General features: G+C 35.6%; 1 protein-coding gene across 26 annotated transcripts in view; it reads left to right on the forward strand.

Moving 5' to 3' along the window:
- CAMK2D (calcium/calmodulin dependent protein kinase II delta) overlaps nucleotides 1-15,856 on the forward strand; it is a 162,726-nt gene that overhangs the window by 86,814 nt on the left and 60,056 nt on the right. For all 26 annotated transcript variants that reach the window (XM_090139242.1, XM_090139220.1, XM_090139221.1 and 23 more), the window contains exons 4-5: nucleotides 5,580-5,634; nucleotides 14,609-14,674. In XM_090139242.1, coding sequence (XP_089995368.1) covers nucleotides 5,580-5,634; nucleotides 14,609-14,674 — 121 coding nt within the window. The remainder of the gene's footprint in view (nucleotides 1-5,579; nucleotides 5,635-14,608; nucleotides 14,675-15,856) is intronic.

Raw genomic sequence — 15,856 nt, forward strand, 5'->3', positions numbered from 1 at the left:
AAATAGTACAGTTGAGCACAAGTGCTATAAATCAGATTTTTACTTTTCAGTCTGATTGGACCTTATCCAAACTAATGGATAAATACATAACTAATAAAGCCAGTATAAGCTCTCTGTTAAATTAATAAAATGATAATCATAGAATGGCAATTAAAAACTGTTTCAGATTAAAATAAGTGAGGAAGCCAGAGGGAAATAATCCCAATCTTTTATTTGTTTATAGCATTTCTCCAATAGTGCTGTGTGCTCCCTCAGTTCCTCGCAGGTATTTCAAGTTGCTGAAGAGCAACAACTTAGTTGTCAGAAGTGGGAGGAAAACTAAAAAAAAATCCTATGTTCTTTCAGCCATGTAATATGGCTGTTCATGACAGTACTCATGAAGCACTCAGGGATTATCCAACTCTAGTTGATAACGAGTAGATGATGTAGCTGTAACCATTTCAAAAAAGATAGATGGAAATGTTTTCTGCTGTTGATTGCTTTTAGTGACTCTGGAGGAATTGCAGTGTGGGTTACAGATGGGAGTTCTTTGATATGATGAATAATCTTCGTAATTGTTGCCTCTTGCTTTGTCATGCCTGAATCCTGCTTGCTAACGTGTGTGCAAAGAACGGTATATGTTAGATATACAAATGCTTTCTTTAGTGAATAACTTCTCAGATTGTCACCACCACATCTCTTGTCTTCTCCAGTGAGAAGCTGACTTGGGGGCTGCCTGCAGGCAGAGCACAGTGCCAAGATCTGGGCCATGCTGCATTTGCCTCTGTGCTGTTGTGCACCCTCTACTCCAGATTGTCAGGCTCACTTATCTGCACCATGGATTTTTCTCGGTTGCCCATGCTTATTTACGATTTTCATCAAGCAGATTCACTGACATAAAACTGTATTTGAACTGACTGAAGAATTCAACAAAGGCACTTGCCAAAAGACAGTTTTTGATCTTTTCTGGCAGCCTCAAATTGTTTTGCTTTTCAGAGGCAATCACAGGCATGTGATCTTGATTCAGAGGTTTTGTCCTGTCTCACTCCTATGAGTCAGATGGGAGGAAAGAAAAAAAAAGCGATCTTTGAAGAAGATGTCGGGCTACAGCTTGACGAGTAATAAAATAGCCTTGCTAGCCTGAGAAAATGCATAGTTCATAGTCTCAAAACCCAATCCTTTTTTAGTCAGAAGGGAGCTACAGATCTGACATGACATTGAATGAAGAAAAGGCCATTTAACCAAGCGCACCATGAAGAGAGAGCACCTCCTGTTTCAAGCAGGAGGGAAAGTGCTAGAAACCCATTCCCACAAAGCCACACTGGTCTACTTAGTAGCAAGAGTATGACAGATGCTTCTATCTAAGATAAAACTTGTACTGTTGACTTCAGGGTCACAATTTTAAACTGTGCTTTCATGAATGTATGTCATTTTGCCTTTGTTCTTACTCAGGAAGCTTTTTCATAAAGGCATGTTATAAATTAATTCTCTTAAGAATACAATGATAATTAAAGACTGCAGTCTTTGCTTCAGCTGATTACCTGAAATGCCATGCTGTTGCAGTGGAAGGAGTGAACTATGAAAATTGTGTGTGTATATGAATATATAGGCTGCTGACTATTCTGCTGCTGCAAGCTCAAGGCTGTTTTGTTACCAAAGTAGTATCTTAGAGGTACATTTCTTTTTTAAATTTTAGGAAGCAATGCTTTTTGTAATGTCTTTAGAGAATTGAAATATCCAGGTTGATTTAGATGTTTCAGATCTCTTTGAAAAAGAGTTGGTAGCAAATATCTTGCCTAGAGAGAAGTATTTGGTATTTCTGAATAGCTGTGCATGGTGTGGGAAATCAAATGTGAAGGTTTCTGTGTATCTGAATAGAATGCTTTCAGCAAGCAACACGGAGAGGATTGCTATATTAACACAAAAAGTGTTCACTGAAAAACTATGGTTTAAGTTCTTAGCCATTTCAGTTGCTATCAAAAGGTATAATTTTCTATGTATTAATTTTAAATAGATACAAAATGTGCTAGCTTGGTTTTTTTTAGGTGATTTTACTAAGTTCACTGTTTTAGGTTGGTGTTGCATTGCTGTGACATAATCAAGAGTCTGTACCAACTCCCATTGCTAATTTCTGAGCACTTATTCATCAGTAGTATTTTTGACACTGCTGTTTGAAGTACTCTACTCAAAAGCCAAATGTTGTTTGTGGTTTCGATTCTGAATTAGAAGTTTCAGGTTACTGTTCTAGGCAAGTACTTGGTGTCTCATCCCACATTTGGTTTGCTTTAAAAAGCAGACATTTGGGGATGTTGAAATTTGAACTTAAAGAACCCAATTGAAAATAAAGGTTAAAAAAATGACATAAATAAATAGCATGTGATGAGTGATATTCCCTAGAGTTATTTGGAAATGCACTGGTACAAAGAACTGGAAGATTTCTATTTCTTGCTGCTACTGCACTGTTATTTGATTAGTTGTACTTACAGTTTTGGCATGTTCCAGTTTTTCAATCAATTATATTTCATACAAGTTGACATTTATACTGAGTGATGCTGATATTCTAATCTGTGTGTCCCTCTAATGTCTATAAATATGGTATGTTTTACTGTAGCAGCAATGCACTACCTTAGCCTTTTATGCTTGAGGCTCGCTACTTTGTAAAAACTGAGACAAATCTAGAATATAGAACCAGATTCTGATTCAGACCTACTTGGCTTTTGTGAATCATCACGAGCTGAGGGGCTGAGGGAAGCAAGTCAGCCAAAAATTAGTCGTTTTGTCAGTGTTGTGCAAACACAAGATGTTTCCCTGGGCTAAGTATTATTAAGTAAAAAAGTCATGTTTATTTCACTTTGTTTTAAATGTCATGCATTGTATGAAAACCAAATAACATACGAAGCTACCTTATAGGGAAATCTAAAAATAATTTTGCTGTACTTTCTTAATTAGCTCAGTTTTGAACACAAAGTGATTTTAGGGTATCTTGATTTTTTTATTTGGTTCTGTAAGCAATGATGCTTTGGATTGAGGTACTGACAGAGCTTCTTTATAATGAGGGACAATCAGCTTTGGGAATTGCAATTTTCTTTAAAACAACTAAAAGAAACCACATGTTAGTTCGTAGTTCTACCATGCTGTGACTTAGTTTTTTTAATTGAAAATGAAGGCTTAACAACTGACTAGTAGTGCATTCTTAGAGAAAAATAAAAGTGTAGGTACATAGGCGTATTGTCAATGGTTTACAACAATCATGCATGGTTTTAATCTTACTAGAATGCTGTGAGTATGTAAGCTATAACTAGCACTGTAATGACTGTTTCCTGGACATCATGTCTTTCTGCTTCTGGCAAGTCCTCTCTTAAATTTTTCAGGAAATCACTCTTCAAAGAGATATAACAAGAGGCAGTCGCCTTACTGAGTTGTCATATCCCCAAGCACTCATTCCTTTGCTCTTCGTGACTATCCTTGCTGTCTGTAGTTCTGGCCAAGGACCAGCAGCCAGGAGGTTGTGTAGTCTCTTCATTTTAGTCTTTCAACTATACTGTTGGCTGCCACTGTGGAAATTGGGCATTCATTGACAGGCATCAATTTGCAAGTAGATTTATCTCTGCACAGCTCTAAACCATTCATGTGGTTGAAGTGGATGACAGCTAAGAAGATCAGAGGGAAATAGATACATACACGATAGAAATATGAGTGGGAATATAGCACATTCCTTTTAGAACCTATTTAGAAGCGTCAATTTAGAGACAGATAGTGATGGAGTCAGTAAAGTTTGATGCAGTTGGTTATTTATTTACTTACTTATTAGCAGAAAAATGTGTCTTCCTTACAGAAGTCTGCCAGACTTTCAATCAGAACTTGCTTTCTTCTCAGACTGATTCAATTTGTAATTGTATAGGCTTTAGCTTCCTCTTTGTTTCACATCCATATCCCCATTTCCAGGTTTCCACCTGGCATACCCTTTGCCTCAGATCATTTCAGATGAATTGCGAGTGAATTCTTTTCTCATATTTTTTTTCTCTGAGCATCTTCACGTACATCTGGTTTTAGAGTTTGAAGGTTTTGTATATATTTTGTCTGCTTTCGTAAATGAATGTATAACTTCTTAAAAATAAGGCCAATATTTAATACCATGTTTTCAGTGGATTTGAGTAAACCTGTAAGAATAAGCTTGCTATTATCAAAATCTCTTTCTACACTGATCTTTTTTTTTTTTTTTTTGCCTCCCATGCACTGATGCACAGACATCTCACCAAGAAAATACACTGCTGATTGACACTGTGTGCGTGGAATCAGTATTTTATAGATACTTTTTTTTTTTTTTTTTTTCCAAGACTGTTATTATTTTGCTTAAGGAGTCTCAATAGGAAATGTTGTTCTTGGAGACTATTCTCAAAGGTGTGGCATGGATATAGTTGTTATCTAGTTGGCCTTACTGGCTAGGGAAGGGATGAGCAGGTGGATTTGGTATTTGTGTGTTTTTTTAAGGGAGTGTAAATAACATTCACACTAGGTTGCTTCATTTTTGTTTTTTTCACCTTCAAGTGTGGTATATTCCTAACAAAGAAGAATATGTTTCCGGGGAACAGAAAACTGATTTTCAAAGGGAGGATGCACTGTATTTCTGAGCAGTTGCAGATGAGGTGTAATTAATTAGCCTGGTTAGTTTACATGGTCAAATATTTGAATTGACTTTTTTATCTGGACTAAAATTTAAGGCATATAAATAAGATAAATAAGATGTTAGACCAAAAAAAAAAAAAAAAAAAAAAAAAAAGCAAACTAGAGACTGCTGGCAATGATTTTAAGTTCCTTTTCAATGATTAGCTAAAGAATTCTGAGCTATGAACTACTGAATGTGTACTTCTGATTTCCATTTTTTAATAGTCCAACACTTTCAGTTAGCAAAGATGATGCTTTCTCTTTGAAAATCAACACCTATTGTCTGATCTCAGAATTTGTTAATATAGCCCTTAAAGATTGTAATTGTGCTGAAACAGACAGCTAATTGAGGCGCTTTTTTTTGTTGATGTTTGTTTCATTTTGTTTTATTAACAATGTCTGGGATGTAATGCTGCTGGGAAAACAGCTGTATGAGATTAAGGATACTATTTTAAGATAAAAGTCCAGTGACTGGGTACTCCTGCATATGCTATTTGAAAGACTGATATGGATGAAGCCTGACTGTGCTGTTTAGTATTTGTTTAGCCATCATTCAGCATGAAGGGCAAAGGTAAAGTATTGTAGTGTGTGTTTTGTGTCTTATGTATCATATGTGTAGGAACTGATTGGAAATGACTGCAGCATTCTGTGGTAGCATGACAAAAGCAGAGCACCTTTAAAAGTAGCTGTATAATGAGCTGCATATACGGTCTTACAACATCATTGCTTAACTCATCTTGCGAGAAAGATGATTCTTAGGGTAAAGAATTTAAATAAAAACAAATGAGCAAAAAACACACCACAAAATAAACAGATGAGAACATATACGTAGATGTAGAATACCAGCAGTTCTCTACAGTTCCTTTAAATCAAAGTCAGACATGAAAGACATGGAAAAGATGACTGGTTTTTATCTTTTTTTTCCCCTTCAATAGTGCGGCTTCATGACAGCATATCAGAAGAGGGATTCCATTACTTAGTCTTTGACTTGTAAGTATGTCTTTTACATGTGTTTACATGCTGGGGATGTGGTGTTCAAAATTCTTAGATGTAAATACAAACTCACAAGATAAACGTGCAGGTTTGGTACAATGAATTGAACAAATAATTATAAACAGCTAGAAGAACGGTAACATTTGCATATGTAAAAAGCTGATTTATAAGTGTCACTGTAAGAATTCCATATTAAAGCCTTCAAATAAGTATAGATGCTGTTGAATTGTATTTTAATATTAAATTTAGATATGTAATTAAAATTTGCATGATACCTGACAAAGCTAAACCAATGCACAATTAAAAAAAAAAATAATTCACAGCAAGCTGGTGATAAACATAAGCAAGTGGAGTAGTAGAAAATACTCACTGCTGCATTGAAAGGTGAGCTTAATTTCCCTAATGAGAAAAAAGACTATATCAGTAGTTTATTACTGATTTATGCTTTACTGAAATGGAAAACTAGTTTCATTTTGACTCTGTTCAGAATGAAATATATCCAGTATACAGAAAGAATTTTCTTTTTTACTTCTCATCTTACTCCACAAATTTGAATTTTGTGAGCTGTTGGGATGTTGTGGGAGTACAGGAGAGGAGTAGCTTGTTTCATCCAGGTAATCCTGTTTAGTAAAAGGAGTGTTTGACAACATAAACCTACATGTAGCAGACTCTAAACTTAGAAACAGACGCACTAATATTTTTTTCTGTTTATGTGAAAAGCTACTGCTTCTGGTTCTGCATATGGGCAAACACAAACAGTTGGGAATTTTCTTGCAAAACTGACGTATTTAAGTAAAAATTTTTCTTTTCAATTGCATATTTTTCCAGGGCAGCTTACAGGTGTGACAAATTCTTCCTCGTCCTTCTCCTACTAAGAGCTTTCTTAGGTCCAACACGTTTTTCCTGGTTGAAATAAGAATACATTATTGCGTTAGAGATGTGAAATAGGGCATACAAACAAAAGTATTTATATTCATGTTAGGTAAGTTAGAACCCAGATCCTCCCCAGTCAGTAATATGCTTCCATGTTCATGTTACATTTGTTTTATTTTATGACTTAATTTTTTTTTAAAGGAATATTTCACAGAATCACAGAAGTGTAGGGGCTGGAAGGGACCTCCAGACATCATCGAGTCCAACTCCCATGCAAAGCAGGCCCCCTACAGCAGGCTACAGAGGTAGGCGTCCAGGAGGGTCTTGAGTATCTCCGGAGAAGGAGAATCCACAACCTCCCTGGGCAGCCTGTTCCAGTGCTCCATCACCCTTGCCTTGAAGAAGTTCTTTCACATATTGGTGCAGAACTTCCTATGCTCATGTCTATGGCCATTTCCCCTTGTCCTGTCCCCACAGACCTCTGGAAAGATGTTGGCAATGTCTCTTTGACTCCCACACTTAAGATATTCATAAGATAAGATTATTAATAAGATCACATCTCGCTCTTCTTTTCTCAAGGCTGAATAGACCCAGGTCACTCAGCCTTTCTTTCATAAGAGAGGTGCTCCAGGCACTTTATCATCTTCATGGCCCTCCGCTGGACTCTTTCCAGGAGATCCCTGTCTTTTGTGTACTGGAGAGCCCAGAATTGGATACAGTACTCCAGGTGAGGCTTGACCACGGCAGAGTAGAAGGGAAGGATCACTTCCCTTGACCTGCTGGCCATACTCCTTTTAATGCATGCACCTTAGGATACCATTGGCCTTCTTGGCCACCCAGGCACACTGCTGGCTCGTGGGCCAACGTGTCATCCACTAGGAGAGGACTTCTTCAAGACTAGACTTCAGACTAGCAATACAAAAATATTGAATACGTGGTCTGTCTGCAGTGAAGGCACTCAGGGTTTCATACTCTGATCTAAAGTGGGCACAACAGGAATTTATATCTGATTTGCATATATTGCAGGTAGGCATTCTAACTGTTGGTCTAGAAGCAGCTCTAGGGCATAATATGCATTCTTGTTTTCTGATACATACTTTTTTTTTCTTTTAAAGTAAGGGCTAGAAATGTGGTTTTTTTTGTTTTTTTGTTTTTGGTTTTTTGGGTTTTTTTTGTAGGATTGGTAAAATATTCTTAATCCTGAACATTTTCAAGAAATACATGTAGAATTTCTAATTCTGGAAACAGTCTCCCTTTTGTAAACTGGTGGCATCTTAGTTTTGTGCTGTATTACTGTAATGTTAGTGTGGCCTACTGTAATTGCACTTAGAGTACTTTTACATTAACTTATATATCTGATATCAGCTAAGTATTGTACTGCCAAAAAAAAAAAAAAAAAAAAGATTGTGTATCAATTCTGCACTGGGCTGAAACTTCCTTTACTTCAGTGTCAGTTCCGTCCAGAACAAACATAGAGATAGACTCATACATCTGCTGTTCATCTAGAGCAGTCCACTCGTTTCTGTTCTTTCAGCCTCTTCCAACAAGGACGGCTTTAACATATATGTACAGCTTTTTATGTTTTAATCATGTGGTTTGGATTTTTTTTATCAAAGTGAATTATTTTTGCAAAGGAGAAAACGTCTAAATGGTAAAGGCAGTAACTGTACTTACTGGTAGTATCTTTGGAAAAACTCTCTCTTCCATTCTTGAACTTTGTCTCATTGCCAAAGATGGTTCTTCATAGTTTATTTTACATTCAAACTAAGAAATTGCTGCTTTATTACTTAACAATACTATTGATTAGTGAAACTACTTCTTTTTACTACAGTTATAAATATATAGTTGAGTGGCTTGTTTAAATGAACATAAAAGAGCTGCTATATTGTCTTCTTAATATGAAGGCCAAGTTCATGCTTTTATTTATTTATTTTTCCTGCTGAAGCTCAGTTGTAGTATAACACTGTCACTCCACCCACACATGCTATCATGTTTTTATCTTAATGATTTCTTTCAGACTGTGTGGGATTTGCTGCTACAGTTTCCTGAGACATCTCCCTTAAACTGCATCCCACATAAAGTGCAGAGGAAGAGATCTTTTTCTGCAATTAGAAAAAAAGATCACTGTCACATTCTATTTTGAATTTCTAATGATCTCTTGTAGATAAATGTCATAGAGATGTCTGAAGGAGAAGCCTGCTGCTTTGCTTGTGTACCTCAGTGATTATTCTACTTTCATATGGAGAGAAAAAAAGTGATTAATGTACCCTGTTATAGGCTTGCATTTGGTTGAAGAGTTCTAATTGCAAAATGGGAAGGTGGAAGTCTTTTAAAATCCTTGTGGAATCTGGACAATTAACATTTAATGAAATGCTTTCTGCTAGAAGGAATGCTTATTTTATTGGCAGCATTGGGATATTCCTGTAAGAAGTGCTGCTTATGAGAGAATTAGCTGCCCTGAAGTATTGATGCGCCATATATAATTTTTTTAGTTGCTGACACGCTCTGAATATACCATTGAAATATGTAAATGGTAATTTAATTCTGGAGTATGGTGGTTATTTTGTACTTTACTGGGCAAACTAGAAAAGGTGATTAGCGGTGTCTCCTTGGTGTCATGACCAAGGAACAATCATTTTACTGATCTATTAACATTCCATATTAAAAAAAATAATAAAAAAAATTAACTAGGACATCCTTCTGTGATACTTCTCCCAAGCAAAGTACTTGCACCAGTTAATTTTGTCCAAATAGGTAAAGTGATTTCTGAATAATAAGGTGTGCATAATAAGATTAGTAATGGACTTTATGACATTTCTTACTCCTCTTCCCCTAATGGTTAAGACAACTGTAGTTAGGATTTGTGTCTCTTAATCAACCCATTTCAGTTGCTAAGCATACAGAAGATTGTTTTCAGTATTAATGATGTTAAATGAGTTCAAATCCAACCAATTCTGTCAGATGCAGTATCTCAATGGAAACAGCTGTAGCACTTGAAGACTCTTTTGTGCAAGTCAATGAAATTCTCTTTTCTCAGTATCTCCCATTTTAATGCACTTGTTGAGATATAACAATTGGCACATTTATAATCCTGGCATTGCTGTTGAATTCCAAGTGGAGGGACTGCAATATGTAGAAGGAAGAAAAAATGCCTAGTTGCAGATCAGTCTGCCTAGGGTAAGTGCCTGAAACTTTGTGTCACACATAAACAAAAAAAAACCATAGATGCATGCTGTCATTTTTATATGACTGTTTCCCCCCACTTTTATTATGCAGCTTAAGAAATGAGAAATGTAAGTCAAGAAGAAAGAGCCAATACAATCATTAAGACTTTTTCATTTTTTCATATTTATAAGTTTTCCTTACCAACTGATTATGGTATATGAAGTAAATATTTTTTTTTTTATCATTGCTATGAATGTTTCCAAAAGGAAAAATATGGTATTCAATATTCTAAATGTGGTAACATTTTTCAGTTATTGTAGAAAGACAAGTCCAAAAGATTTTGGAATAGAGCAGTTAAAAACTTCCTCTTACACATCTTTGGAGATCAAATAGAAATAACATCCTTTGTAAATGCAATGCATGCCTCTCAGTGGCTCTTCCGAAAGATGCAAACAGCCTTCTTGTTTCTGCATGGTGCTTTGCACTACTATTGTTTAAACAAATCCATATATTTTATTTGTTACCTTTTTAGTATGCTTTAAAATTACACAAGAACAAGAAGAATTTGAGAGCCAGTGGCTTTTAATTGTACCCTGGAGGTTACTGAAACCTGTATCGTGAATATCCTGATGTGAGCTACGACCTCATCATTTACATTTATTTTAATTTTGTGGGGAGAAAATAGGTTGACTGTTGTTCATGTAGCTTTCTAGTGTAGGATCAAAATTAGTTGTTTTTTGTTTTGTATGTTTATGTTTTTACTTATTTCTTCTTTACAGTCTTCATTTATATTGTTTATAGTCTGTTTGGAAACACTTGAAGATCTAGCTTTACTGGTAGCTTGTTTCTAATTTAGGTACTGCAGACTAAAATCTATGTATCAGGCATTTTTTTTTCCTGAATGGCACAATATATCAGTTTTTAATTATTTTAGTCTAGAAAAGAAAGTACTTTACAGAAGTTGTAGTCAAACTATAAATAAATCCTATTTTAATATCCTTTTGTAATTTAATTTTAGAGATCAGCCTAAGTATTTCTGTTGATAAGCAACACCTCTAAGAGTTCTCATTTCAGTACACCTCTCCATGTAAGGCAATTCAATGTTCTTACTGGTAACAGAGCACTATCACTGAGCCACGCATTCTCCAAAGAGCACATCACACTTTCATTTCAGGTCATGGCCTTTGCTAGGCAACAAAAGCCTCATCATGGAGTACCTCTTGTATTTGTGTGGTTTATACTCATGCTGGTTAACACAGGTCTTTCACTAGTCATCGTGTTTCATAATTGTAAATGCAGGGGAAAAAAAACTACTTTGCAAAAAGATGTCTATTAAGTAGTAAAATGCTTTGAAGCTACTTCGGTATTAAACTGTTATGTAGTATAAAAAGAAGGCTGTTGGTATTGTTGGTTGTGTTTCTTATTTACACAATCAGTGAAAAACATAGGTTGGTAAGAATCCCTAGAAGTTATCTGGTCTAACCACCTTTCTTGAACCAGGTCCAACTGAATCAGGTTTCTCAGGGATTTGTTGAGGTTGGAACATCTTCAAACATGGAAATTTGGCAACCTCTTTGAGCAATATGTGCATCACAAAAAAAATAAACAAATAGGAGAAAAAATTCCTTGTATCTATTTAGCATTTCTTTTGTTCCACTGTATCTGTTGCCTTCTCTGCTGTCTCTGCATACCCGTCCATTACAGAGTTGTAGACAGCAATGAGATTTCTGAGACCTCATTTTAATAGTTCTCTCAGTCACTCCTTGTACAGTTCATGCTCCAACTCTAACCACCTTTGTTGCCCTCCCTTACACTCAATTCAGAACATCAGTATCAGTTGTGTACTGCGAATGACAAAAGGGAGGACTCTTGTGGGTCTCATGAGTGCCCAATGCAAAGGAAGACACAGTTTTTAGTATGGTACAGTTGACGTCTAGACTTCTTGACTTCTAGAAGGGCAAATTGCTTGCTCATGTACAATTAGAAAAGGTTACCAACACTGCTGTGAAGAATTTCTCTGAGCCAGAGTCTCAGAAGATATACATATGTTCTGGTGTCTCTTAGTCCCCTGCACTACCTACCTTTGTTATAGCCATTTAGCTATCTTCTGAGAATTATTCTTAATGTATGATAGCAGTGATATCATGACTACTTGTTTTCTTGTCAGTTGAATTCCCCTCCTCTGTTCTTGCTTTCATTTTTTCATCTTTTACTAATGGTTATGAATGCTAAGCAAATGTTTTGTGTCAGCAAGCAAGAGTGTATAGTGCTCTCAAGAAGAAACATCAGTTTGGTGTTCTATTCAACTGAAACTTGCTTTGATGACAAAAGCTTTTCTTTTCTTTTTTGGCTTGGATCAAAAATGACTATTTTAGGGAAGAATAACATCAAAGAATCCTTTGTTTTTGCATTCATCACAAAGTGAGAATTATTATTGTTTACCAGAACTGTGGTACAGAAACATATATGCAGAAAAGAGATATCAAAGACTGTCAAAATATGCATCAATAAAGCATTTTGTGTTAGAGCAACCAAAGCCAGTTTCTGAAAGGTAGAAGGCAAAGGAAAGAAAGTTTGAATTAGAGAACCTTCTGTTTTACCTCTTCCAGATTTTATTGCAGACTTTTGCACAAAATAGCGTAGTTACCTGGAAGTGATTGTCTTCCAAAGTCAGTAAGTTGTGAACTCAAAAAAAAGATGATGTAACTCAAATGTAAATGGAAACACAAAAACAAGTATTTAACTGGCTTTCTCAAAGAAAGGGATTGTGTTACTGGTTGAGTGAATGACTTCTGTCATCATCTAAGTAAGAGATCTATGAGGAACTGTTAGTGTATCAAGTTGCAAATAATGCTTTCTTTCTGAAGATTCCAAGTTTACTCACTTTTAATTTCCTAATTATATTAGACTTAATTGTATTCAATAAAGACATTCATTGTTGTTTAGATTTTTAAGCATTTTAATCTTTAAACATCTTATAGCCTACTCTAGCTTTTAACTTTGGAACTTCATTCTGAGGTAACAATGTGCTGCCATATGAAAGTTCACTACATTCATAAATAGGCATGAAATATGAGCACTGATCATCCACACAGGAACTACTAATGTTGGCCTATCAGTAGGATCAAGGTTTTGGAAAGCATGAATCAGATTGACTCACGCATTCTTCTCAGAGGTGCTCTGTTTAGGCTATGCACGAGGGAACTCCACTTTGTGCATTTGCAAGGTTTGCATCGGTTTTCAGCAGTTTAGCACAACACCTTAAGTATATGAAGATTTGCATTTATCTGTGAAAGTATTCCAGTGCATTGCATAAGAGAAAAATCATAGAATCATTAAGGTTGGAAAAGACCACTTAGATCATCTAGCCCAACCATCAACCCATCACCACTTTGCCTACGAAACCAAGTCCCTTTTCTTGAATGCCTCTGGGGATGGTAACTCCACCACTTGTCTGGACAGCCTGTTCCAATACCTCACCATTCTTTCAGAGAAGAAATTTTTCTTAATATCCAGCCTGAACCTCCCCTGGTGCAACTTAAAACCAATACCTCTTGTCCAATCACTAGTTACCTGAGAGAAGAGGATGACCCCTGGAGTAAGAGTATAGTACTGAAAAGGTCTTCCTATTTCTGAGTCCAGGTAACACAGGCAGATAAATGTATGATTTTATTTAAAAGCTCATAAATCTTCATCTTAAAAAAAGAGCAGCTGTCTCTGTTACTTCAATAAAACATTTTCATTATGCCAGTTCACCAATTGCTACTAAACCTCTCCTGATTTCAAGCTTCTATTTATTCAGATACAGCGTGCTCATTTAGTGCTGTACCAATACTGCTCCTTATGACTAGCTTTTATAGAGAGAATGGTTTATGCTTTTTGTTTTTCATTATTTATTTTTAGTCTTTTTAAATATTTTTTTGCCAAGCTAACCTGACTTTCCTTTGGCAGGATGAGTAAGTGAATGGATAGCCTATTAGCAATTTTCCACTCATACTGCTGTTTTAATTCCCGTTTCTGAACATGGCAGAACTGTGTATATATATAAGGAAAGGTTTTACTGTTGTTTGTAGGGATAGCTGTTACCTTATTTTAAATGCATTTTAAGACTGTGGCACCATCCTGCTGGTGACTCATTCTGGGCCTGTCATCTTTCATTTATGACAACACATGTTTTTTTCTTCTTAGCCATGTCCTAGTATTAAGCTATTAGTTGTACACTGAAATCCTGAATACACAAGCACAGTTCCTTCTGTTACTAATCCTCTATTTCATATACTTCTTTTGCACTACTAATGCCTCTAACTAACTTAAACTGTAAGTGGCAATTTCACTAAAGCATTCTTGACAAAGACGAAAGACAAGTGAAAATATTTTACAAAAAGAAATGCCATTTAACTGATTATGGTACACTGCTACTATTGACACTTTCCCTCCAACTCAGAAATTCTTTTTCTAACCAAAGCACAGAAGCCAAACTGATCTGGCACATGTGTAACACCTCTGTTCTGTTTCAATCTACGCTTCCCTTTTTAGTATTATTGTATCCTTTCTTCTGTCTAATTTATGTTGCAGTTTTCAGCTTATCCTGGACTATTCTGAACTTAAGCCACTTAAATCTTCCCTTCTGGACAGTTCCCTTTTATTCACATAGTTTTACTGCTTAATTTTGATATACTTAACTGATATATGCCAAATAATTGCTGCTCTTTGCTTTTATTTTCCAGTTATGATTGCTCTTTCACTGCTGCTCATGTAATAATGTAATTTGTCCAACCTACCAATTTAGTCCCTTCACTTTGCAGGTCAAAATCTCTTTCATTTCTGTACAAATATTTTAGTTATTCCTTTCTGACTTCTCTCTATAAAGCTATGTTTAAGATACATGTCTTCTCTTCTGAAATCCCCTTTCCTGTCTTACTTTTTCTAACAGAGTCACTGGAGGTGAATTGTTTGAAGACATAGTTGCAAGAGAGTATTACAGTGAAGCAGATGCCAGGTAAGTCATGTGTTTTTCTGATGTTGTCTTTAATGTACCAGTACCAGCACAGGTACTTAAATATCTCATGGTGTTTGGCATCAGTTAAAACTAGCAGAGTCTGTGAGACTCTTGGATTTCTCCTAGAGTTCTAACACCTGGAAAGAGGCAGTCTGGGGTCTTGAGCTCAAGACTAGTGATGATCACACAAGATTTGATGTCTGCTCACCTGCAGAAGCTCAAATTAAATCTCAGTTCGATAAATCTTTGGGAACTAGTGATTCGGACTAAAAACATTATCCAGTTTTCCCTTCTGCAAACTGGACATAACATTCCAGCAATCTGATGCAGTGGTTATTTGCTGATTAAAATTTGAAATATACGTTGGTCTTAAAAGAATAGTACATTAAACATCATTTTTTTCTAGGTCCAGAAGTACTAATTTGCATTTCATATTTAATTTTTTTGTTGTGTTTCATCAATAAGCAATTATACTGTGCATCTCATAGTCTGAGCTCAAATTTGAAATCTCGAGTAATTTGCTGCAAGTGCTTGTTGAAAAACTTGAATAAATGGCAGATTATCATAATCTGCACGCTGGCATAAAACATCATGCCATTTTTCCATCTCAGAATCTAGTTGCCCTCATACAGTAATGAATCTTAAATATTCCTACACAATAATGAATTTTAAACTTTGTGGTGAGTTGCTTTTTTTTAAAGGAAAAAATGTCCTACAACTGAATTTTACACAGAAAATCTGTTTCAGACTAAGTTTGAAGAATCATCATAGTTTTCTGCTTTCATAGCCACACACCACCACTGATAATAGGCACAGTTAAATTTTTATGTTTGGAATTAGCGCATAACTGGAAAACATTAAGTGTCCATAGTAGTAGTAGTAGTAATAATAATAATAATAATAATAATTAATAAACAAGAAGTTAGGCAGAATATTAGGAAGCTTCCTCTGTTTAATACTCTGACTAACTTCTGGGGGAATGGTAAAAACATCACTATTGTAAACACTTAAATGTAGAACAAAACATGGCAGAACATAGAGTAGAAGAACATTAGTAGTTTACTTGGGGTGGAAGAAGAAGAGCTATGTTTAAATAAAATTTAATGATTTTTGCCTGCTGTGATTCAGGCAGAGTTCATAATATTGATGCCAAAGACCATTATATGGTGTCAATGTGTGTTT

The sequence above is a fragment of the Phasianus colchicus genome, chromosome 4 (assembly GCF_987193195.1).
Source record: "Phasianus colchicus chromosome 4, bPhaCol1.hap1.1, whole genome shotgun sequence".
NCBI classification, from domain to species: Eukaryota; Metazoa; Chordata; class Aves; order Galliformes; family Phasianidae; genus Phasianus; species Phasianus colchicus.